General features: G+C 48.1%; 1 protein-coding gene across 1 annotated transcript in view; it reads right to left on the minus strand.

Annotated features, from left to right (window-relative positions):
• CEP290 (centrosomal protein 290) overlaps nt 1–26,944 on the minus strand; it is a 1,386,965-nt gene that overhangs the window by 1,201,983 nt on the left and 158,038 nt on the right. Inside the window, exons 10-11 of the mRNA XM_086918001.1 lie at nt 19,912–20,001; nt 19,685–19,807 (exon numbers count right to left, since the gene is read on the minus strand). Of these exons, the coding sequence (XP_086774127.1) occupies nt 19,685–19,807; nt 19,912–20,001 (213 nt within the window). The remainder of the gene's footprint in view (nt 1–19,684; nt 19,808–19,911; nt 20,002–26,944) is intronic.

Raw genomic sequence — 26,944 nt, forward strand, 5'->3', positions numbered from 1 at the left:
TACAGGACACAATCCACCTAGAAATGGACTGTTTGGAGGTAGCAAGACCGGTCCTGACTGATCCATAATTGATAAACAATTGGTCTGACCTACGAATATCTTTGATTTTATCCAGATAAAATTTCAACACCCACCTAACATCCAGGGAATGTAAAGACCTTTGCGCTGGAGATGAAGGATTCTGAAAAAACGTAGGCAAAGTTATGGTCTGGTTGACATGAAAATCAGAAATAACCTTGGGAAGAAATTTAGGGTGAGTACGCAACCTTAGCAGCATGAAATAAAGTATAAGGTTCTTGGCAACACAACGCCTGAATTTCACTCACCCTGCGGGCCGATGTGATGGCCATGAGAAACACCGCCTTCCAGGACAGGTGCTGCAACGAAGCCTTATGAATAGGTTCAAAAGGCTCCTTCATCAACCTGGACAGCACCACATTTAATTCCCATGAAGGCGAAGGAAGCCTGACAGGAGGGAATACTTTCTTCTAGCCTTCCCATAAATCTTTGATCACAGGGATCTGGAAGAAGGAAGTCTGTGAAGGGCATTTCCTGAAGGCAGTCAATGAATCGAGATGGACCTTAATGGAATGGAAATTAAGGCCAGACTGCGCCAAATGTAGCAGATAAGGAAGGATAACATCCTCCTTACACGTTGTAGGGTCATAGTTCTTGGACTTTCACCAGATGCAAAATGTCTTCCACTTGTAAGCATAGGAAGTCCTAGTGGAAGGTTGCTTAGCCTCCTTCAGTATGTCCATACAATCTTCTGGTAGATTCAAGTGGCCATATTGCACTATCTCAGGAGCCATGCCGCCAAACTCAAAGACAAGAGGTTCGGGTGCACCATCTGCCCCCCCGAACTTCGTGAGAACGTCCGGCCTGCACGGCAGCCGTATGTGAGGAAGGAGAGACCGGTGAAGCAGGTCCGTGAACCACCACTGTCTGGGCCATTCCAGGGGCATCATCCGCGCCCTGGACTGGGACAGCTTGATGAGCACCGCCGGAATCAGGGGAATGGGTAGAAAAGCGTACAGAAAGCTGTTCGACCAGTCGATCCATAGCGCATTCCCCAGCATCCCCTGCTGGTAGTACCTGGAGGCGAAGTCTCGGCATTTGCTGTTTTCGGCGGTGGCGAACAGATCTACGTCTGGAATCCCCCACCTTGCGAAGACTTCTCCCAGTACTTCGTTGTTTATGACCCATTCGTGGTTTCCCTGAATCACTCAGCTCAGTGCGTTTGCCTGAACATGCTGCACACCTGGTAGATGGGTAGCCGTTATCGTCAGTCCTCTGGCCAGAAGCCATCGCCAAATCGCCTGCGCCTCCTGCGACAGAGTGCGTGATCTCGAGCCCCCTTGCTTGTTGAGGTAATACATCGTGGTCGTATTGTCCGTCTGCACAAGCAGAGAGTTGGTCTGGAAGGACGGATGAAAGGCCTTCAGTGCCAAGTGAACAGCTCTGAGTTCCAGGAAATTGATGCGATACGTGGACTCCGTCGGGGACCACGTTCCTTGAATCTGTAAGTCTCCGGAGTGCGCCCCCCAGCCGTGGAGAGAAGCATCCGTCACGATAGTCTGAGTGGGAATGTCCTTGTGGAAGGGAACCCCTCTGAGGAGATTCTCCGCTGAACACCACCACTTCAGAGACTGAAGAGCATGCAGAGACAGTCATATCTTGTCGTCCCAAGACCCTATCCTCTGGTCCCACTGATCCTCCAAGCACTCCTGCAACCGTCTCATGTGCAGTCGTGCGTGTGGCGTTAGGAAGATACAAGAGGCCATCGATCCCAGTAAAGACACCGTCCTCACTGTTCTAGATGGAGTGGTCATAAGAGCCTGGGCCTTCCGAAGGAGTGATAATCGTCGCTCCTCTGAAGGAGACACGCTTGCTGACAGCGTATTGATGGAGGCTCCGAAGTACTGAATGCACTGGACCAGAGTCGGGACAGACTTGGACATGTTGATGTGCAACCCCAGCTTGTTCAAGAGAAAGCACGTCTTCTGGAAGTGTGCTTGAGCTTCCGAGAAGGATGAGGCCTTGATCAACCAGTCGTCCAGGTACGGGTAGACAAAAACCTTGTTCTTCCTTAGGTGTGCTGCCACCACTGCCATGCACTTCGAGAATGTTCTGGGTGCAGACTTCAGTCCGAATGGCAGTACTGTGTACTGATAATGATTGGCGCCGACTTGGAATCGCAGGAACTTCCTGTGTTTGTGTGCAATGGGCACATGGAAGTACGCATCTTGCAGGTCTATAGCACATAGCCAGTCTCCCTGTTGCAACTGAGGATAAATCTGATGCAACGACAGCATGCAAAACTTCTCTCTGCGAATCCACTTGTTTGCCTGTCGCAAATCCAGAATGGGCCTGAACTCGTTCTTGTCCTTCTTGAGAACGAGGAAGAACCGGGAGTACGGACCTCTTCCTCTTTGAGACAGAGGTACGTCTTCTATCGCCCTTTTCCTTAACAGGATATCGGCCTCCGCCTGGAGCTGGCACAGCTGAAACTGCGAGCTGACCGGAGGAATTGATGGAGGCGGGCTGGTGAACACAAGACTGTATCCATTGCAAACAATATTCAGCACCCACTTGTCCTGAGTAATTTTTCTCCACTCTGCCAGAAAAAATTGAACGCTTCCCCCCACTGGAGCGGGTAACGGATATAGGGGAAGTAACTGCTCAGGGTCGAGACCAAGCCGGGCCTTTGTTCGCTGTAGAGGACTGCTGGCCCCCTCTACCCTTCTGGCGCTTCTGGAAGAGTCTCTCATCGTCCGCATGTTTGCCGAACAGGGTTTCCCCCGAGAAGGGCAGATTGGCCACCCGCTGCTGGACCTCCGGCTTGAGTGATGTGAGCCTGAGCCAAGCATGGCGCCGCTGGTTGATCCCATGACAGTACCCATGAGCCGCCAAAAGGGAGACATCGGCAGCCGCGCTGATGACCTGGTTCGAAACCAGCATCCCCTCCTTGAGGATCTCCTGGAAATCCTCCCTCTTATCTCGTGGCAGGAGTTCCGTGAACTGCTGAAGGGATTTCCACAGGGCACGGTCATACCGCCCTAGTAAAGCAGCATCGCTAGAGGCCTTCATGGCCGTGGATGCCGTCCCACTGGCCTTCCTGCCAGCTGAGTCGATCCATCGGCTCTCCTTATCCGGAGGTACGGTTGAAGACAGGGAGGTAGAATGATGCTTCCTCGCCGCCATCACTATAACAGAGTCCGGAACCGAGTCTATCCGTAGAAAAGCCGGGTCAGAATCCGGGGCCCTGTACTTCTTCAGAAGCCGGGAGGGAGGGGCCTTCGTCACTGCTGGCGTGAGGAACAGCTCCTCTGCGAGCTCTACCAACCCAGGTACTAGCGGCAGTAAAGGGCGAGACAAATGCTTCTTGTGAAGCTTCTCAAATATCACAGACGTCGTGGGTGTTGGAGCTGTCACCGTGATTCCCAATTTCGCTGCCCCCCTCAGAAGAACATCCTGGAACATGCTGATGTAGTCCACTGGAGACACCCTTGTACCCGGGTTTTCCGACAAGGTCGGCGAATAGGTCCTGGTCCTGGAGGAGTCCGTGCGGGACCGCGAGCCGCGCCTCCTATGGCGCCGTCTTGACCTGGTGGAGGATCTATGCCGACTCCTCGATCTCCCCCTACGTCCGGAGCGTGATCCGTGGTCGATCTGCCGGTTCCATAGGGGCGGGCGACTTTGGTTTGGCTGGGGCCCTCGGCTGAGGGGTCCCCTTGGGAGGAGTCGGATATCGGGGCAGTGAGACCGACCTCGGAGGGATCGGAGGCGGCTTGTCTGCCGTCAGCTGAGGTTGAGGTAGAAGTTGAGGACGCGGTGGAGGTGGTGGGAGCGGAGGATGAGTAGGGGCCCGCGGAGGGAGCCCCCTCGGTAATGGAGGCAGGGGGGCGTAACCGGCCTCTGCGGCGGGGTATACACCATGGAGTACACCGAACCCGGTGATCCGCCTTCCTTTCCAGTCTGGGATGCTGGCGAGCCTCCCATAGGTATCTGGCGCCTGCCAGACTGACTCCTGGCGCCAGATCTCCTTCCTCGTCTTCTCGGCGTCGAAGAACGGCGACCAGATGGCGAGCATCGGTCCCTCGACGGCGAGCGTCTTTTCCTCGACGTCAACCGTCTCTCCCTGACGGCGAAAGCCTTCGCCTCGACTGCGACCTCCTTCGCCTCAACGGCGACCCCCTTCGCCTCAACGGCGACCTCCTTCGCCTCAACGGCGACCTCCTTTGCCTCGACGGCGACCTCCTTTGCCTCGACGGCGACCTCCTTTGCCTCGACGGCGACCTCCTTCGCCTCGACGGCGACCTTCTCCTCGACGCCAAGGATCCCCTTGACGACGACCTTCTCCTTTTCGCCGACGGCGAACGGCGGTGTCGCCTCGCCGGCGAGCGCCGACGATGAATCGTCACAGGAGATCTCGACGGCGGTCTGTTCAGTTCCCTCAATGCCGAACGTCGACGTCGCTTCGACCCAGAGCCCTGGGGAGACGGGGAACAGACTGCAGTCATCCCTCTCGACGCCGTAGTCGGTGCAATTGACCCAGACGGAGAATGGGGACGCTTGCTGGTCTTCCTGCCCCTGGGGAGCCCCCCAGAGGCCTCTGCATGGGCAGAGGAAGCCCCTCCAGACCCACCTTGCGCCTTCAGCCTTCTTTCCTCAAGGCCCTGAAGCCTCATCTTCTTTCTATCCCTCAGGGTCCTGCCAGAAAAGCCCTGACAAATGACACACTCCTCTGGGACATGGGAAGAGGGAAGGCAGAGGATAGACACCTCATGTGGATCCGATTTGGCCTTCTTCCTGGAGTACTCTGGACATTTGTCAAATAATGCAGGCATATTGACAATCAAAGAGTGCACAAAAGTATTAACAAGAAGAAAGGCACCAAAGTACTTTAGAAAAGCACTCAAAAACTTGACAAAAAAGTGAAAAATCACCAATAAACCCTTGAAAAGGGAGAGCTCAATGCTCCAGGGTCCTGCTTGCAGGAGCCGGAAAAAAGAACTGAAAGTAAAAGGGACCTGCTGTGCATTCTGGGATACTGGGAGAAGTTCTGGAAAGTTCTCTTAAAGGCACAGTATCCTGTTTGAGCCACATAATGGCAGCCTATGGGGCTTGTCTGTCCATACCTTCCTCTCTATCATTCCAGAGGCTTTTGCTGGTAGAGGCAAGTTTCTCTATGGAGGAAACTGGGCAGGCTGTGCCGTTTGTGTGGATTTTTGGTGGAATTTCTAGTTGAAGTACTGGACAGTGTAGCCTGTGGATAGGCTGCATTATCTGTCTTTAAATTATCTCTTAAGTGTCTTTGCAGTTCTGCATTTTTTGACAACTTAAGAGATTATTTTTGATTGCTCCGGGGTCCAAGCACATGGGCGGGACTATTCACTAGATTATGACTATAACAGAGATCCCCTACTACAGAATTGACGTTCCTGAGGTCCAAGATGGGGTGCAATGCCCCTTGACCTTCTTGGGGACCAGAAAGTAGTGGGAATAACAACCACGTCCTACTTCTGGCCCAGGAACGAGCTTGATGGCACCCTTGGCCAAGAGGGCTATAACTTCCTGTTGGAGAAGCGTGAAGTGATCCCCGACATGCAGTGGAACTGAGGTGGCGTGGCTGGGGGTGTAGACTCGAAAGGGAGGGAGTACCCCTCCGGACGAGCTGCAGCACCCACCTGTCAGAACGTAAATGGGGAAGGTGATGTTGAATCCTGCCACCCACTGGCGTGGGGTGCGTCCCAAAGCGCATGAAAAGTAGACGTGGCCTTATCACCAAACAGGCGAGTGCCATCAAAGGGGCATGTCCTTGAGCGAGCTCTGGACGTCTGGCGAGAACCCTGTAGATCTCAACCAGGCGTGACGACGAAGAGCCGGAGTCGTGGAAATTGCCCTACCGAGGGAGTCCGCGGTGTCTAAGCCACACCGAATGGCAAATGTAGCCGTATCCTTACCCTCGGCCACAGCCTGGGACAGCACAGCCTGGACCTCTTCAGGACACTGAGGCAACACCTGAGCAACAGTATCCCACCCCGCGTAGGAATAGCGGCCCAAAAGACATGCGGTCTTCACCGACCGCAGCTCTAAGCTGGCCGAGGAGAACAACTGCTTGCCGAACAGCTCCAGCCACTTAGAATCCTTATCCGGCAGAGCCGTGGGAAAGGCACTCTGGGACGTCGAAGCTTGAATGACCAGGCTCTCGGGCGTAGGATGAGTGGTCAAAAAGGCAGGGTCACCCGGCGCCGGGCGATGATGCCTGGCAACGTACTTATCCACAGGGGCCCCAGTGGCTGGCCGCGACCAAGTGCCCAACAAGACGTTAGTGAGGGCGTCATTAAATTGCAGCAGGGGCTCCGACGAAGTGGATGCCAACTGGGGCACCTCAGTGAGGAGATTAGTCTTCAGGGCCACCGTAGGGAGATCAAGGTTGAGAACCTCAGCTGCACGACGGAGCACCACCGTGTAAGAGTCACCCTCCTCCATGGTAGGCGGGGGAGAGGCAAAGCCCGGGTCAGAAAGGACATCGAGGCCGCCGGCCTCCTCCAAGTCTACCGCCCAATCCTGCACAGAGTCACACTGACGAGCAAAAGGGTCCTCGGACCCCTCCCAGTCATCCTCTACCTCCGCCATACGGGACGCAGACCGCGGTGGCGGAGCAGGGACTGGGGAAGGAACAAATGGTGTAGGGAACGGCACCAGACGGGGCCGGAACGGCATCATGTCCCAATTCGGATCCCAGGTGGGGACAAAATTGTCCAGGAATAGGGGTAGGGTTGGGACCAAAGGCATCCACTGCGGCGCCGGAGGCGCCGGAGGCAGAGCCGAGGGTGGCACTGGGGCCGGGGCCAGTGGCGGCAGCGTGGGACCTTGTGGGGCCGGGGCCAGAGCCACTTCGAGAGAATACTGAGACGGGACCTCAGGGCCCAAGGGAGCGCCGGCGGTCCATGGCAGCAAGAAATTCTTGCACCTGGGCGGGAGTCGCCGAACGACCCGGGTAAGGCGGGTAGGATGCGGGACTCTCAGGCTTCGAAGAAGTGGCAGGGGCAGAACCCCTGTCCCCCTCTTCCTCATCCGGGTACCAACGGGGGGGGGGGGGGGGGACATCAGAGAGTGACAACGCTTCTTCGACTTCTTTTTATGTCGTTTCTTACCGAATCAGAGGGTGAAGATTGGAACCAGAGGAGCGATGATGGTGGCCTCCGAACGTTCTCTAGAACAATCCCGGGACCGCAAACGGCGCTGGGATGAGTGCTGAACTTCAAGCAACTTCCGGCGCCGTTCCCTCAAAGCCTTCGGGCCATGGCCTGACAGTCCAGACAGGACTGGGAGTCATGGTCGCGCTCCAGGCAGTAAAGACAGATGTCGTGGGGATCCGACCCTGACATATTGCAACGGCAGGCCCCGCAGGACTTAGAACCATGCATCCCTACGTGCACCAGAGAAGACCCACAAGAGACAAAAGTCCCCAAATTTTTTTTTTAAATAGTAAAAAAGTGACTACGGTACGTGACCGGATCTGCGCTTACTGACACGGAAAAAGAAAGAACTGACGTCAGCGCGCATGGGTGGTGCCAAAGTAGTCTCCGTGATGTCATTTCGGCGCTTACGACGACAGCTACGGATGCGGAACCGCACTACGCCACCTACTGACACGCAGAAGTACTGCTAGCAAAACATTCCGGATCCAGTCTGACGCCTGAGGATATTCTAAGGTAAGGAATCTATCACTAACGTGTCTCTTTCAGATTTGGAAATTAAAAGGTTGTCATCTACAAATAACAAGACAGGGGTTCTTCTACTGTTTATTTTCGGGGCATCGCAGCCATCCCTGTCTAAGAACTCAATGACCCTATTAATAAATAAGGTGAGAGTATGCGCCAACACACATCCCTGCCTCACTCCACGGTTTACAGGTAAAGTGTCGGTTACTTCATTATTTGGGCTGAATTAGAAGCATGATTAAAATATCTCAGAGATTTGGAGTCAGGTCCATTTCTTTCAGTAGTCTCCACAGCTTTGCCCGGGGCACTGAGTCAAAAGCGGTGCGTAGATCGACAAAGGCACATATAATTTTCCCCCTTTAACATCCACTTCCTTCCAGTAGATGCAGATGAAACGAAACACCTAATCTAAGGTACTGACTTTGGGATGGAAGCCCGCTTGGAGATCACTTAGGATATGGGAATCCGTCAACCATTCTTGGAGCCTCCCTCGAACGTGTTTACAGAAGATCATTTGGAGGGAATCTATTAGGCTTAACGGCCTATAGCTTGATGGCTTGGTTTTGTTGCCTTTCTTGAAGATGGGCACATTTTCCGCAACCTGCCGCGATGTTGGTACAGATCCCCCGGACAAAATCAAGTTTGATAACATGTTTATGTACAAGCCCCAAAAAGATCAATCCTCTTTGTACAAGTCGTTAGGGATTTTATCTGGACCTGGGGCCCGTGATGGAACACCAAATGAAATTGCGCAGTCAGTTTCTGCCATAGAGAAGCTCAAGGGCGCAGAGTCCCCACTGAACCCCTCGCCTAGGGACTCCCCTGTCTCATCCCTAACGTTGCTATTGTTTGCATAGAGAGGCTCAAAGTAAGCTATCATTCATCAGACTGTATATAATATTCCAATATTGGTTTCTCTCCCTTTAGCCAGTAGGTTGCCTCTCTCCAAAATGATTTTTGATTTTATCAATTAGTGCTGTGTGTAAGGTTAGCCATAGCAAACTCTCCCACTCCTTTTTGGCACTAGTGATAGCCCGCCTATACTTGGCTCTGCAGGTCACAATCTCAGAGTGCGCCTTGCGCTTATCAGCACTAATAAGCTCCCTCTTTGACCTTCTACAGATTAAACCAGGAGCTTGTAGAATTATGCTTAGTACTAGTACAATGGCTACCACTTCCTAAGGCTTAAGCAGTTCCCTAATCTCATCAAAGAGGTGCTCATGACACAGACATAAGTTCTCTACGGCATCTTTAGTAGGGATTTTAGCTAGGGACTCCATTAGATCCAATGTTTTTTTCTTGACTAAGTCCACCACTTCCGGATGCTTTTCCACCCAGTGTGAGAAGTTGGCCTGATATATGATGTTCACTAGTTCTAGTGACCACCTTGTATCAGTCCAAACAACCCTTATGGTGATTGGTTGTAGGTCAACCTTATAGACCAGCTATCCTAGTGGTAGCATGGACAAAGCAGTCTTAGGCTAAACTCTTTTGGCATGTGAAGCCAGCTGTTTTACCACATATAACCCCTTGAATACCAAGTGAAAGGACACCACACAGGTTGTTATGAAAATAAACAAGTATTTATTAACTAACATACACCTCTGAACTCTTTATGAGATCAGAGGGCTAAGCACATGACAAACTCTTAGGAAAAATACGTTTAAGTTGCACAAATTACAATGGTGCCCTAGGGGTACGACAAACCATATACTAAGTAAGTGGAATGTGAAAGTCGATAATAGGAATGGAGCTGTCCAGAGGCTGTAGGATCGCTGGGACCACGCTATACTAACTTGAGGTAAGTAATAGGAGGCCCACGGAACGCGTGTGCAGAGTGTGAACTCACACGCGAGATGCGTACAAACGTCTATGGACAGTACAGTTTAAGAAAAAGGTGAGTACGGACGTCCCTGACTAGATAGGACCAAAACGACTGTGGAACTGGACACTAGGAGAGCCAAGTTACCCTTGAGCACCGAAATGCTTGTGTTACCTCACCCACAGGCTGCGGGTGCATAGGTGCCAAGTCGTGTCGGGTTCCGGCGTTGAAGTCTATGGAGCCTGGAGAAAAAGATGCTGCAGGCGGTCAGGAGGAAGATGTCCGGTGTGATCCAAGGGTGGATCAGTGAAGAGAAGAACCTGAAAGCAGAGGGGACAATGTTCAAAGTCACTAGCCAGTGACTGGAGTGGAACCAGGAGTGGAACCAGATGTCGTCGTCGCTATCAGGTGAAGGTGGACGCTTGTCTCTGCAGCCACGTGGACCAGGTGGTGTCTTCGACGACCAGGATGGAGGCACGAGCTGTCCCATGCAGGCTCTCGCTGTCGGCGGCTTCGGATTCGGAGTCAACAGGCCTTGGCAAATGCAACCCACGCGGTGAGTGGAAACGGCGTCTGGAGTGGACCAGGAGGGTCCGGGGTGCTCCTCTTTTGGAAGGGAGCAAGGGCCAGTCTGGAGCAACCAGACCAGCAGTGAAGATTTCGCAGTTCTTCGTGGCCAGCTGGCAAGTGACCAGACAAACAGTCGAGCAGCAAACAGGCAGAAGTGCCCCAGGCAGATCTTGTGGATGCTGGAGGGCTGGTCTTCGGTGCAGGAGCTGCTCGGGGTCGGGGCTTCTCAGTCCCCAAAGCACTTGGACGAGGTTGCCTCTGAAGTCGTGCTGGAGCGAAGTGCTGCTTCTTTCAAGATGGCCGGTCCCACGTGTCTCGTCGCACCCACGGATCTCAGCTGTGCTGCAGATGTAGGTAGAGGTCGGAGAGGTCTGGGAATCCGGGTCTCGTCTGGCTCTGAAGTCTGGATCCTTGCAGGAAGACGACAAAGGGAAGCCGCTGGACGCTGATGGTGCCTGCTTGTGCAGGGTGGACACTCCTTGCCCACAAGGGAGATTTCTTCAGTCTTCTGTGGAGCAGAACGTCGAAGTCCAGAGTTTCTTCTTGTAAAGTTGTTCAGGATAATCTAATTTGGAATGGGACCAGCTCCTACCTTTATCCGGCTAAAGGGGGCTGTACTACGACTAGGTCCCTCCTCTGGGTGGGACCAGGAAGGGGGGTGGTTACACCCCCTATCCTTTGTCCGGTCTTGCACCAGCTCTGGGGCTGAGTGTCCCAGGAACTGGTTTAGAACGGTGTATGCACAGGGATACCTTGTGTGCCCCAGGCATGTCTCATTCCTTTCAGCCCTGTCCTACCTAATACACAAAATCCTGTCTCAGGTGGTGCTAGCACCTTCCAAGACAGGAAACCCTTTGTCCAAGCCTCCCCCGCTGGAATGACTCCCAGCAGCAGGAGGTCAGACTTGTGTCTGTGGTGGCAGCATCCATTTTGTGATGCTGAGGCTCGAGTTAACTTTAACCGGGGTTCACAGTTAGGTACATGTCGTGTCCCTCTAGAAGGGTGGAATGCTACCACCGTTGCCAGAATTGACGAGGCGGTAGTATTCCAATTTGTATGACACCTTACTCGACATGTTGTGATAATGATATACCAAAGTTGGCAATAACCGCGAGGATTATAAGAGACTTAAGAGTATATGGTATAGCGTTATCATGGAAACAGCTAAAGGACTTGGTTCCGAAAGCTGCAGACAGGCTCAGCTCATGCTAGAGCACCATCTCACATAATTGCAAGCACTCTGCCTTCAGGATTGATAAGGCCTGCCATAGGAGCGACTGATAGGAGGATATGTGTCCATTTTAGGGTTAAATATAGGGATACTATATCTAAAGCAAAGGGTGATTACACCACCTTGCCCCAGCTGATTGATCAGCCAGTTGTGTCAGATTTGGATGGCCAGCCTGGGGTGGCATAATACATGCTGCAGCCCCTGGTAGGCCCTGGGTGCACCTATGCCCTGGGTACCTAAGGCACACTGTACAGGGGTTGATAAAGTGACTCAGTATCCAATTAGATATGTACCTAGAGTACATGGAATCCATTTTACAGAGAGAGCAGTGGGCCTGGGGTCCTGAATAGCAGGGCCCCAGGTCAACTAAGTCGAAAAACCAGCAAAATACCAGGCAAAAAGTTGGGGGCAACCATAGTCAGATATCCACCTTCCTACACCCAGCCCCAATTAACCGACCGCTGGTTGTTTGTGAGTGAGAGTACTCTCAGGTCACGGTAGCTATTTGGATTTGTCTGTGCATTACCTGACACAAATAGAGAAAGTGTGAGTGCATTATGATCCCTTTCAGGTCTGTTTTCCACTAGCATATCATCAAGTACAGATCATAGGTTATGGGTTAATAAACAATAATCTATTCTACTAGTGTGGTTTGGTCTATTATATTTGTGGGCCCCTTTGGGTCTGATCTAGTTCTCCCATTTGTTGCTCGTAAGTCGTGCTGGTTTGGTAATGCAAGAAACTGGCCACCCCTCTTCGTCCATTTGACCTTGGGTAAATTTAGCGGCAGGATTGACCAGTCCCTATCCCACTCCTCTGTCAGATCTCGGGCGGTTAGGGCAAGGCACTCAAAGTACAGTTAAAATCACCAGCCACTATGGTGGGGATGTTGTCTAAGTACTTTAGGGCATTGCCCAATATACAAATAGTCTCAGTTTCCCCAGTAGAGTCTACCCTGTTATATATGTTGAAAAATGTACCCTTCCAACCACTAGGTAAGGTCAACTCAAAAGCCAAAATGTCCTGAGAGTCTATAGGAAGTCTCTTGATCTTGATCCCTAATGCGTTCTTTACCCAATCCAGCAGAAATCCTGCAGGGCAGCCCGCAATTTCCTGGTGACAGCGATGGTAAGGGCAGAGTAGCCACTTCAGTGGGGGGTAAATATGCTCCAAATTTCCTGCATCAGGATTGTGTCAAAAGAGTCTACAAAGGTACACCATTTGGGATCAGATAGTAATTTTGAGATCCCAGCCACATTCCATACTACAATCCTGAGAGGCTTAATGGAGAAGACCCTAATTCGGTAGAACAAATATTCTGGGTGATGGTATGCATTTCAGTTGTGGCTTCAAACAAAGCACAAGGTTCTGCATTATGTGTTAAGTTAGCTAATGACGAGGGGTTCGGTGAGGGAGAAGAGGAATCCTGGCTGGGTTCAGGTAGCAAGACATCAACTTGTGTAGTCAACATCGACTACTTTTTGTCCAATCTGGGCCGGAGCACAGTTCATCCGAGTGTAATCTATACGGGATTGCTCCTTCTTCATGTGAGTATTGACACCTGATCTGGATAGAGATGTTAGGTAGGGAAAGTACGAGCATCAATTGACAAGAGCTCAGATACCATGGCTTTGTCAAAAAAACTAACTGAGATTGTATCCTTTTTAGCCCCCAGGATATTGAATCTACTAACACATCTGATATCGTCCCTTATAATGGAATAGCAATGGCGGGATGACCTAAACCAATGGATAACCTTATTTAGTAGGGTATCGTGGTCCTCATAACCTCTATCTAAAAATGTTGGGACATTTGTAAGGTAAACTATATCATGGCTATCCTTGTCCTCCGGCCTTCTGTACACTCCATCCGTTACCACCCCCATCCCATATGGAGTTCCTCGAAAAGACTTGTGTGTGTAACCTTCATCCAAAGTCGCCTTCCCTCTATCCGGCTATCTAGGTCCTAGTGCCCCACGGTTAACTGTAGAGTATGTTTTGGTAGTCTTAGTTCTCTAGAGTTTAAAAGGGATGACACCACAGGCACTCGGGATTGGTGAGAGGAGTTTAACGGAGGGGCTAAAGGTTGTTTCTCGGCCTGCCTGTACTGGTGATGCTTCGGGCCGCTGTCTTTATCTAGAGACTGCATTACCATGGGACTTTTAAGGGATAAATGACTTGCTTCACTCCCATTTCCATTAATGACCTACTGGGAAAGACTCCCAACCTCCCTTCTGAGAGCAACCACTTCTTCTTTCAGTGACTCAATAAAGATCCTTAATGCAGCCAGTTCATTAGAATGGGCACTTTTACTTTCACTGGGATTTGGCTTGTTGGCCCCAAAGTCATCAGCCTCTAGAACATCAAACCTGTTTTGGCAATCTACCTGGACAACATAGGGGATAGAGGAGGGCCCACAAGAATCATCTTGGAGTGTATCTACTAACAAATCAGGCTCCTTCCGCTTATTCTTAACCAATCCCTTTTTTTTTCCTTTCAGGTTGGAATTAAACAAACGTGGGATTGTCTTAACCAAGGTGTGCTTAGACTTCACAATTTGGGAGGTGGGGACAAAGCTGAGCCAGGTAACCCAACACCGTGATCAGCAGCGGGCTCTCTACATGGAATACAACCAACCAAGTCCTCTACGGTAGTAGAAGTATTTGGTTGGAAATCAACTATCTCCTGGCACTCTGATAAGATTGGTTCAATACGATCCATGGTCTTGTAACAGACTGTACATGGGGATTTTTTCTTTTTTTAATATAGCATTTTCAGGGCCATTGACCCTCTCCTGACCTTTCCTTTTACCCATTTGGCCTAATTACCCAGGAGAATGTTTTACTAAAATAATTATGATGATGAATTTGCTACTTGGCAATGAATCAAAATATAACAAAATATGTGTTGAAACAAAGGGAGTCAGATATCAATGTAGGTTCTATCTGGTCACTATACAATCCCTAGATACATAAAATGTTTTAAATACATTAACATAGAGTGACATAGGATAACAGAACTAACAACCCCCAAGTTCCTGGCCCCCACACAATAATATGTATCCTTGAAATAGGCAGTAGTCAAAGCCAAGGGGGGCAGCTCCAGGGAAAGGAAATCCAACAGAAGGTTTCGATAGCAGACACAGTACCTCAGGTCCACAAGAAGATCGGAAGATCCAGAGTCGAAGCCAGCACCATGGGAGAACAAAATGAAACACTGAAGGGGGTGTTCTGGCACGCTTTAATACGCGATTCAGGGTTTCAGCTCCTCCCTCCTGGGAGAGCAGTGAAATGTGGGCACTGGAGTCCCCCACTGGTCACAGCAGCAGTTGCGTACCGCGCGCAGGTGTTCTGGCGCGCTTTAATGCGCGATTCAGGGTTTCAGCTCCTTCCTCCTGGGAGAGAAGTGGAATGTGGGAACTGGGGTCCCCCACCGGCCACAGTAGCAGTCGCATCCCCGACTGGTTATCAATGAATGGTGTCACGCTCCAGGCGACCATTCCAGGTTCGGAAGTCCTCCTATCGTCATTATTTATATAGGGGTGCTAGATTAAGAAGCCTCCTACCTGCCACGCAAAGTGTGTTCGAAGCTTGGAAGGGAGCAGAAAAACAGATGAATTGGGACAAGAAATTAACTAAGGCAACAGGAGATTACCAGAACTGGTGAAACTGCAGGGCTTCAAGGGCTGGGACATGGTTGGAATTACGTCGCTAGGTGACATAATCAAAAAGGGGTTGTTAGATTTGAAGGTCTCTAGTTGGCACAGGTAGGTACTTGTGACAAATAGGGACCCTCACCTCTAGTCAGGATAAGGGGATTACACTCCTAAAATAACCCCTGCTCACCCCCTTGGTAGCTTGGCACGAGCAGACAGGCTTTATCTCAGAGGCTTTGTGTGTTAAGCATTCGTGACCACATACAGTAACCCACTGACAACACTACAAATTGACACCACACAGGTTTTATATAAAAAATAAGTATACTTTATATAGAGTTACCACAAGACCATAAACGACAAAAATACACAATACTTGTTACTTTAAGATGGTAGATTGAGCTTAGTTCAGTTCAGTTCTTAGATGCGACACTTTGTGTCAAAGTACCTTAGGTTGCGTTGCGCTTCCACGACAAGCAATGTCGCAGCGAGAGAAATGCGGCAAAGTTCAAGTACAAAAAAATAAAGACGTTAAGATGCGGCATGCTTCTCGGGGATGCGAGAAGTTCTCGGTTCGATGCGTGGACAGCAGCGGCGACACCCTTGTTCCGCGATGCGACGGCAGCAGATCCACTTGTGACACTCTTCTCCCACGATGCGTGAAGCTTCTGCACGATGCGACAACTACAGCGGCGACATCCACGATGCGATGGCAGCAGCTCCGAAGGCGACGCGCTTCACCGGGATGCGAGGCGCTCTACTTCAATGAGGTGCAGTGCTTCAGTTGCAGTTGACATTCTCCCTTAGAGTTACGACGGCAGGCACAGCGACAAGTTAACGCTCCGACCTCTTTGCGAGACTCTTCTCTCGATGCGGTGCAATGCGACAGCTACAGCGACGACACCCTCCTTCGGAGTTGCGACGGCAGCAGCAGCGAAACGTTTCATCTTTGTTGCAGCACGCTTCTCTCCGATGCTGTGCGGTGCAGTGCGACAGTTCCAGCATTGACACCCTCCTTTGGAGTTATGACAGGAGGAACAGCGACGGCGACACACTTCTCATTGAGTCGCTCTTCCTGCTCCTTGCGACACGCAGGTCCCCGGAAGGCCCAAAACAGCAGCAGGCACTCCCAAAAGAACTCTGGGGAGCTGGGGGTGAAGTCTGTAGTCCCTGACACTTCAGCAGGAGGCAAGCTCTTTTCCAAGCCCTTGGAGTTCCTTCACAAGTTGAAAGCAAAGTACACAAAGTTCATTTCCCCTTCCTTTGGCAGTAAGGCAACCACTGCAGGCCAATCCCCCAAGCAGCACTTCAGCTTGGGAATAGTCCTCCCCAGTTTCTTCAGGTTCCTCTCCTCAGTAAAGGTTTCTTCTAGTAGCCCAAAAGTGATCTAATTTCTTGGGATCAGGGTCCCAATATGTATACCCCAAAATCCTTTGTTCTCTGAGGGGAGAGGGGCCTTTGCCCAATCCAAACCAGTTCTGAAGCACTCTGTTTACCAGACTTCTAATTTCGTTTCACAGTGCAGGGCAGGCACAGCAGATGCCCTACAGGAGGTGGAGCCAGCATTGTGGAAGGCAAGTACAGTTCTGGAGCACTTTGTTTACAGGACTCCTTCTCTTCTTTTAGTGTGCAGGGCAGAGACATCAGCCGCTCCCCAAGGGGTGGAGCCAGCATTGTGGAAGGCAGGCACAGCCCTATACAAGGTTCAGGTGCAACTCCTCCCTCCCATCTAGATGCAGATCTCTCTATTCACCACTGGGTGACTCAGCCTGTCTCTTGGAATCCCCTAGCCCTGTCACTCACAAAACCAGACAAAGGAATACACAACCTAGCAGAGTCAGGTTTGAAGGGTTAGACAAGTAAATACCTACTTTCTAAAAGTGGTATTTGCAAACACAGAATGTTAAAACCAACTTCACTAAAAGATGAATTTCATCATCAGTTCAGGCATACTAAACTCGAATTTCTACCATGTTCTCTGAGACAGTTAGGATTATAAACATGTAATAATCTAATAGCCCATTCTGGCCTATGGAGACCAGGTAGCCTTGCAATAGTGAAAAACGAACATGGCTGGAATTCACTATTAGGACATGCCACACACACACCAGGGCTTGTCCCACCTTATACTTACAATGCACCCTGCCCTTGGGCCTACCATAGGGGTGACTGATATGAAGAAAAGGAAAGGTTTAGGGACTGGCAAGTGGGTGCACTTGCCCAGTCAGCATGGCAGCACCAGACTGCACGCAGGCTCTGCAATGGCAGACCTTAGACACATTTTAGAAGGCTGCTTCTGTGGGTGGCACAACCAGTGCTGCAGGCTCACCAGCAGCATTTGGATTTACACGCCCTGGGCACACTCAGTGCACTAGACTAGGGTCTGACAAGTAAACCGAATAGCCAACCATGGAACCACTGATTAATACATCAATTTACAATAGGGAGCACTTGCACTGTGGCACTGAATAGCAGTGGCATAGTGCCCAAAGCATCTAACACCAGCAAAAATACATGAGGCAACAGCAAAAAATGGAAGGGAGACCCACACCAATGGTGCCAGGTCTAACAGGGGGACTTAATTACTTTTGCTGAGGTCCAAGCAGAATACCAACTGTCAAATAAACAACAATACAAATACTTACTATCAAAACCAGATATAACGGATATCCCTGAATATGCACCACAAGAAGAGAGTCTGCTACAGGAAGAGCTATCCTCTAAGGCGGTCTCCTGGACATATAAAACCGTGATAAACAATATCCGATAGATTATTAGCCCTTATAGCTAAATGGGAGGAAACCACAGATACACTCGAGGACATAGATTGGGAGGCGGCGCTGATGCACCCAAGAGAAGTGGCAATCAAGCTTTGTCTAAGATTAATACAGTTTAGGATATTGCACCGAGTGTACTATGATAGGGTGCGACTCCACATAATGGGCAGGGCAGAAACACCCAGGTGCCTGCCCTTCAGCACAGACCAAGGTACCTACATACATACCCTGTGGGACTGCCAGCAAATACAAAAATACTGGTCACAAATAATTAAGGGACTTACCCCCAGATTGATCATTGTCCTCTTTTGCGAGTCCTTAATAGCGAATATTAAGGAATCGCTATTAAAGACTCGCAAAACGGGATGCATGTAGAAATCGCAATTAATTTTGCGATTTCTACTGCTTCCTTATTTGCGATTAGCTAATTGCTAATCGCAAATAAGGAATGGCTTTCCCATTTCATTCAAGGCCCATAGGAATGAATGGGGAGTCATTCCTTATTTGCGATTAGCGATTAGCGAATCGCAAATAAGGAAGCGATTTCAAGGGTGCCAGGGTGTCCAAAGGACACTCTGTAGCACCCCTGAAATGCAAATGTACACAGGTGTTGCGCATACACATGTCCAAAGGACATGTGTGTGTAATATACAACTTAGAAAAATGCACTAAAGTGCATTTTTCTAAGTTTTCCCTATTTACCACGAAGTTACACTTCGCGGTAAACAGCGGCCCCATATTGCAAATTCGCAATTTTTAAAAGGTTCATGAATAGCATTTAAAGAATCTCTAATTGAGATTCCTTAAATGCGATTCTTCGCAATTTAGCGAGTTCTGTAATTGCGATTTTTGCATTTGGGATGATAAATCCCAAATGCAAAAATAGCGCTCGCAAAGGGCCGGATTCTCAGAATCTGGCCCTTTGCGAGCCGATTTTACTTTGATGAATCTGGCCGTAAGTACTATATTGGAAACACAGATACCTATAGATCCGAAATACATCCTCCTAGGCATTCCCACAGATATTGATATTCCTAGATACAAACTCCTATTGAGTAATTTGGTGCTCATAGTGGCCAGGCGTGACATTGCCAGATAGTGGGGGTAGTACAGAGTTGTCCACTATGACAGAATAGCGAACAAACATGGACCTACATATGGGGGCAGAGAAAACTGTATATGCTGCCAGAGAGTGCCCGAAAAAGTTCAGGAATATTTGGCAACCATGGTTAAAATATTACAACCTAGAAATGGCTGAGGATGAAGGACAATATAAGTCCTTATACATTAGACCCATAGTCTGTCGATTGCCGCTTTGGTTTTCCAAGAAGATGTATCGAGTGCGGACTCAGCTTAACCCAGGAGGGGGATGCGAGGAGAGGTCCCAGTCAAGAAACTATTGTAATGTAACCTCTGTATTTTTTAATGCTGAAAATATTGGTAATAATGTCGAACTTGTTGCATATATGATTCAATTGCTCCTGTGCATGCTAATGTTTAAAACGATAATAAAAACAGTTCAAAATAAATAAGCATAAAGTACCTCGTGAAACATAGCACAAAGCTGAGTATAATGCTTCCAAAATTCTGTTTTCTAAATTTCAAGGCTTCAGTATAAGATGTGATCTGTTTGCTCAACTGTGGACTATGAAACCATGAGAACAAAGTTCTAATATTGTCTTCTGCACTTGATCATACCAGACCATCAGGTTTATTTGGTTATCTTCCAAAATTTGTAGCACTTAGAAATAGGCAACACACCAACAGTAAGCTCTGCATAATTTAAAATGTGTGTTGTTCTCCATTTGTTTGTTACCTTTTTTTCTTTTTGAGTACAGTGAATTGAATAATAGACTATTGTACAAGCAACCCAAAGACATCACATGTCAACGTTTACCTGGTGAAGGGCCATAACATTGCCTTTATCAGCATCAAGTTGGGCAGTTTTGAGTTTTTCTCTCAGGTCATGCAAAGTCTGTTGGTACTCATTAATTTCATCATCCTTGGAAACCAAGATTCTCTGAAAAATAAATATTAATGTAAATATAAATATGTTTTACACACACTACAATTACTTTCTGTACAAGAATTAGATCAGAGTAAAAACTAAATCGAATTCTATACCTTCCACTCCTCCACTTTTGTGTTAACGGCTGCAATAACTGGATCATCCTCCTCGTTTTTAGCCTTGATATGTTCAGTTAGCTCAAGCACCTGTGATAAATGAACAGGAACATACACAATCACTAGAACACATAATACAGACCCAATTAAGTACAGAGATGGTCAAATCAGGAATATTCATGAATGTTTGGTATATCTGTGCAACCTTGTGGCCCACCAGGTCAACCATCAGTACTTTGCCCTCTAATTAAATGAATTCGAGTAGAGCCACAATGTCTGCTAATAAGGGGTCAGAGAATGGCGTAGATTGAGATTCCTATGGAACTGGCTACAATGAAGTTCATATTCTGTTTGTAGTTTGGAACGACTTGAAGACTGTTCCCTTCATTGCATCAACCAGTGTAGGAGTTCCAATGAGGTCCCACTTCTAGAAACCCTCCAGTGTGGTTACCTGAGAAAGTTGGCTACAGCGACAAAGAGGCGTCCATTCCAACAATTTGTTCCACTACCCAATCTGTTGAAGGGAGGAGCACCACAAATTAAACACCACCCTCGTCACTGGGGTAGACTCTTTATATTGCCACCACCAAACAGGTAAGAAAGGATATGTATGTCTCTTGTTGCCCATCGCTCAGATTCATAGGCAGGTCGCCCTGAATCCTATACCACCAGTCACTAATAGACAATAGATGAGATGCACAATAGTATGACTATGTCCACCGCTAGGCTTCCCCCACAGTAAAAGGACTGGAAACATTTACTCAATGCAATACGTGGGGTCCCCTGTCCCAAAGGAAGGCAGTGAAGATGGTGTTCAATCGACGGAACCATCATCAGAACATTACATTTCTTGGAGTAAATTACTTCAGCCAGTACACAGACCATCTCACATTAGGTGAAAGTCCCTTACAAAGGCTTTAACCCCTTATAATGGCCTTTCTATAAGAAATCACTAATATTCAAAACTTTGGTTTTCTGAATAAAAAGTCATACTTTATGTTCCAATTTCAACTTTGAAGGCAGGTGTGGCCAGCTTCCACTGATGCAGCTCATGTTTCTCTGAGCTTCTCACTAGCCTATGATCGACCACAGAATCCAGAATCACACTGAAGTCCACAGGCATACAGTCAGGCACTGCAGTATGCTGGAACTTGTGCTACATGCAGAGATGCCGAAGTCTACAGTGAGTCTCAGGTCTACAGTGAGTCTCAGGAATGAGTTTCTTCAGTTGACCCAGACATAACACAAGGTTGTGTCCTTGAATAAGGAACTGCAAAGTGGCGTCGTGGCCACGCATAAATCACTTGAAAATATGGTCTGCGCACCAGGCCATGCACTATTAATCTGTAAATTGTGGCATGACTCCCCTGCCCTATTGAACAACCATATTGGAGACACCTTCTTCCCACAATGGCTCACAGTAGGGTGGTCAGCCCACACATGCCTGCTGCACTGTGGTACAGAAAAGGTTACCATTTTTACCTGAATGAGGGCAGAGAATTGGAGCTTGATGGGAGAAGGATCCCACACCCTGTTTTGAGCACCTGATGGACACTTCTTCGTTGAGTACTTTTTGGCCTGGTGACCTGTCTAAATCTGGTGTAGCTGGCATTGAGCACTCGGTTAGAAGTAGTAAGTGGATAAACAAAAGAATGATGCATAAACGACTCACTGCCTTAGCTTAGTGCACTTGCTGCATCCCCACCTAGACGTGCAGGCTGTTGGTTTCCTGTGGATGATGCGTGTTGGTAGTGGGGAGGAGTGAAACACAACAAAACATTCACCTGAGCTCTTGATTCAGCTAAGCAGAACTTTCTATTCCTGACCTCAGACCTGTGCCTTATACACTCCTCAGATTGTGTCACTTCTCTCTTATCAGTGATGTCTGTTTGGAGTGAGGCTGTTCTCTGATGTTGTTTGAGAGTGCAGAGCTTTGTTCCCAGTTACCAGCCTGCTGATAGTCCTCTTGGACTGGCAATCCCTCTCCCTGAATGGTACGTGTTCTGCTGACTGCATCCAGCAACTTTACTCCAGTCTTAACTTACACTGGAACAGTGAATAAAGTCTTTGAAGTCTCCAGAAGATACCAAATGACAACATGAATCCCCGAACAAGTGCATGAGTGCAGATACAGAATTAAGCATACTGACACATGCTGCCCTAGAGAACAGGTGGATCATTAGCATTAGATGTTAGTCGGCTGAATGGCGACCCAAGGAAGGTCTTAGACAGATTTGACAGCACAAAGGAGTACACAGAAAAACTGAATCAGGAGTTGAGACAATCGACAAGCAGGTAAGAGAACTATAGAATCATTACAGGTACCTAAAATTCTGACCACACTTTGTGAAGGGCTAATCAGGGTAGAACATCAGGCAAGTGCGCTTGCTTTAGCTGCTGAAGTCACTTCTTCTCAAGATGATGCTTCCAAGGGTCCCCACACGTTCTTTACTGTGAAGGAGGCTTATATGGTGCAGTAGAGAATGTCATCAACTGACAAGGCTGCCAGGAAATTAAAGTACGTACTACAGTAATGGCCAAGGCGAGCATGGCCGCAGACTGTGAAACATGCTTTTTACTGGCTTGAGTTTGTCAAGGAACACTGCTGAATCAAAAGTGGTGACTCCTATCAAGTGACAATACCACCCCGAGGTGGTGACCTTAATCTCATGCTCAACAAGGAAGAGCTAAAATTGATAATAAGGACTGACAGTCTCAACTCTGGACTTAACCAGCAAGAGGACTGGACCACGTTAATCTGAATTTTGCTCTGTATCCTTAAGAACTCCTCTCTAAGAAACTCAACGGGATAAATATCTGTCCATCAAAAAATGATACTAAATGCCCCTTCCTGATTTTATGGATTCTGCAAATTGTTTTAATTGTCACAATTGTCACATGGCTGCACTTTTTGCACTTTATGTCTGTCTTCTATCTCTATTTCCTTGCCCATGGCCAACATCACATACTATTCAAGTACTTTCCTTAGCCTGCTCAATATGGCTATTTTAACTTAGCCCCTCGTTTATTTCCATAAACGAGTTGTCGGTCACATGACAACGACAAACTCGGATTACTCCTAATATGGCTAATGTCCTTTAGCCCCTCTTCTATTTTTATGCCCCCAGCCAGCTCCAATGGCCATTCTCGTTATTATGGTGTCGGTCACATGACACCGACAGCCAGGAACTCGAATCCAGCCGACTGACCCGGTAAGATCGCACTTGCTCTATGCCCGCGCCGCCCTGATTTCCCAACATAAGCCCGATTGTTTTAACGGGCTTAACTTAATTTTTCACAGGCCACTCCTGGCTCCATGACCCCAGCGCGACTCGGCACTTACCGGCACCATCCGGATTGCGGTAAGCATAACTCCTGACTTCTGGATCAACTTTCCCTTGGCCAAATCCCATGTTTTCTGAAACTGTTCCTTGTTTAATACAGGTACCAAGTGGAACTAAGGCACTACGCTTGCTCCCGCCCCATGGTCCCGAGACCATAAGAAAATTAAATTATATCTCGGTAAGCGAGTCAACCATGCTCTCCCCCTCCTGAGCCCTTCCTTAAGCATTAAATTAATACGTGACCACCCCCCGAAATTATTTGGGCTCCCGGTCACAGCAGCCATCTGTCTTTCTCAGCCCAGGCTGAACCATGCTAGATAATTCCATTGTATACCCTTCCTTTGTCTAGTTACCCTTGGCTAAGTCCCTGGCAATCCACTCCAGACCTCGGCTCCGCTGGCCCCGAATTGCTTCATGCTCCACTGTGAGCTCCTCACCAATACGCCCTGCGGTGAGCTCGTGCAATTTCTTGAAAAAGATATCTCTGAATTTCACCTTCTTCACTGCGCCGGCTAAATGTGGCACTGGTACATTTACTCACTGTTCTCTTGAACTAAATGCTGTCCAATGTAAAAAATTCACTCACGAACTGCTGTTCAGACTCTTCACAAATTCGGCACTATAGTTGTATGCCTTCTGCCAAGTATCATTAGAATTTGTGTTTCTTGTCACTCGGCCACGCGCATGTGAACCCTTCACTATAAATATCACTCGCGTTTTTGTGAACCTTCACCTCAATATATAGGCTAACGTCGATTAGTACGCCACATCGTAAATCACGGTTATCAGTAAATCAGTGGTTATAACCACTACACAACTGTCACCAAATGATTGAATAATAATATGTATTTCTGTTAAAACTAAATGTACTTCTGTTCCCCCTTTCCCTTCCTTCCATAGGCAAAAGAGGCTTATTTTCAAAGGCAATTATTGTTTTGTCCTGATGATGGACCCCATTATTTAGTAGTGGGTCCGAAACGCCGTCGACCTAAAGTACCATATACTTGTGTAATGAATCTCTATGCAATGCTATGTAATGGTACCTACTGAATTTTTCTGTATGATTGGATTTCTACAGAAACTGCTGCTCTTGCCTTGCAAGCCCTTTCATGTTGTGTCTGTGTCTATGTATTGATGTGGTTGGGTACAGGCTTCTGCCCCACACCAGTGAAATGTTGAAGGTATTACGTTGTGTTATAACTCCTAATTTAGTATAAACTTTGAAGACCTCTGTCCGGCTGGCAATGTCATCACCAATATAGAACTGACTGGGTCTATATTTATTTCCTACTATTCTCTGTCTCCTTGCTTGGGACCGTTGTTGTTTTTGTATATCCTAGCAAGCACCAGCGCTTGGCTATACCAGACCTTATAGATAGGCTAGAGGTGGCAAATTCATTAACAAAAGAAAGCCGAATCGGATGAGAACATAGCCAAAGTGGATGCTCTCCGTTGTTCGGGCACTTTAAATCTTTGTAGTAACTCAGGGCCTGGTAGAGGCTCTAGGAGGAGTTCTCGTCAGGCAGAAGTGGGCATCTTTGCATGACAGGAGTATACATGATCTCGGATGGATGCGAGGAGCAAAACAACTGGTGTGGCTTGCTACACTGCTAAAAGTTGCAATGAGGCAGTAACTGGCAGATACATTGGCAATCTAAAGGATCGGCATCCAGCCCGGTTTCTCAAACCAACATCTCTGATGCGGTTGTGGTAAGCAGCTCGCTCATAAGACTGCTGACGGTGTGGAAGGGCACAGGGGCAGAGAATTGTTGAAGCAGTCTGAGAACTGCACAGAGCATATAGAAGGAATACCAGGGAATGACTACGAGGCCTTCCAACCAGTACCAAGCCTTTATATCCGTCTATCATATACATAACAGGTATTCATTTGATTCTGTTCTGCATTCAAGTCAGGCAAGGGGAGCTTCAGAGGCAATACTCAAAGTGATTATCACCAGGGAGTCATGTGGTCTAGATTGCAGACAGTTCTGTTTAGGGCAACAACAAAAACCACTATCAATAGCCTCATGCAGCAAGTTGCTTTATATTACCTCCTTCCACAATAAAGATGCAATAGGGGTACACGATGGAGAGCTCTGGGAAAATGACACATGAATGAGAGTAGAGCTCCACAAGGAAGCATCATGGGTGATAAGAAAGGAGTTACTTACCTGTAACTATAGTTTTCCAGTATTGGAAGCTTTTATAGATTCACATGCTTGAATCATTCTCCGCCGTAATGATGGAAGTCCACTGTACCTTAAATTAGTAGTAGTAGTATAGCAGTAGACTGATAAGTAAAGACTGAAAAATGCCTAGGCCTCTTAGTTTATTAACCTATCATAGTCATTATTAAAAAAAGAGAACAAACTTTGCCTTATCTAATCAGCATGAATCACCCTCCGGAAAGAACCTCAGTGCCTCAGATTTTTTAGCACTAGTGCTGAAGTTAATAGGCTGAAACAGACAAAAGGTGAGCTTCCCCGGGTAGGAGAGCGGGTCGCATATGAATCTATGAAAGTTTCCAGGTAAGACACTTATTTCTTACTCCAGTATTGGAACTTTCATAGATTTACCTGCTTGAATCTGAATAGCAAGCAGTTGAGTAGCACATTTACCAAAGCCTTGACCAGCTTAATAGGAATATACTTTTGAACAAAGGAGGGACTGGAGTAGGACAATATTTAACGGGGTCCAGTGTACGAGTCCAACAACTAGTAAAACAAGAAAGGGTACAAAGTTCCCCGGGAAGAGTGAAAAAAGGTAGAGTGCGTGTACTAGAAAAAGGGGGGAATCCCCTTGTTGGAACTAAAACCCTCACACACCCAGGTAACTAGGTGTCATGCTTCATCATATGGTTCTGCTCCTCGTCAGACTGGCGCTGCAATGTCTGACGGGCTCCCGAGACCGGGGCTCTTTATCGGAGATCTTTTGTTCCGGCCATATGGTGCATGCGTGTGAGAGGGCGGGGAAGTGTAGTCGTGGCGTGAAAGGTGAATTAAAAAAGGTGGGTCAGTCCACAATGTAATTTATTCGTGTGGTTGACTCCCTTGATTAAAAAGGTGGGAGGGGAGATAAATGCCCTGAATTTATCAGAGCATATTAACTACTACCCTCTGGTCAGGTCGACATGTTTCCTGCCAAAATGGCAATTCTTCAGAACCTCGGTAAACAGTACTACACAAAAGAAAGAAAATTACAGTGAGGTAATTGTTGTGGTCAGGTTGGGACTAATTCTTACCCTGAGGATTGTTTTGGGGGCCCTTGGAGGACGTCTTGTTTTTATTTTTGTCTACCCCTCTTTCTTCTGTTGGGGACCCTGTCCACCTTATGGGGAAAAAACCCTAGATACCTTCTGTGGACTCTGGTCCAGTGGTCTGCCTCCTTAGCAAGCGCGTAATGAATATTATTAAACCAATGAGACTCACTGCAGACACAGAAGGAAAATACAACGTTTTAATTAGAAATTAGTCCCCTACTTGCAAACAATTGTTATTGTTCATTACAGGGAGAATCCCAATTAGAGTCCTTAGCGGATTAAGTGCAGCATCCATCAACTCGCTGGCTTTGCCATTAGATGTGCAAGGTAAGAACTATCCAGCTTTAACCCTCTTAGGGGTAAGATCCTCCTTGCAAGCCAAGAGCAGTCTCAAACAAGGGTTAGAAATGAAACAACAAGGACAGATTTG

The sequence above is a fragment of the Lissotriton vulgaris genome, chromosome 1_1, assembly GCF_964263255.1.
Source record: "Lissotriton vulgaris chromosome 1_1, aLisVul1.2, whole genome shotgun sequence".
In the NCBI taxonomy this organism is placed as follows: domain Eukaryota; kingdom Metazoa; phylum Chordata; class Amphibia; order Caudata; family Salamandridae; genus Lissotriton; species Lissotriton vulgaris.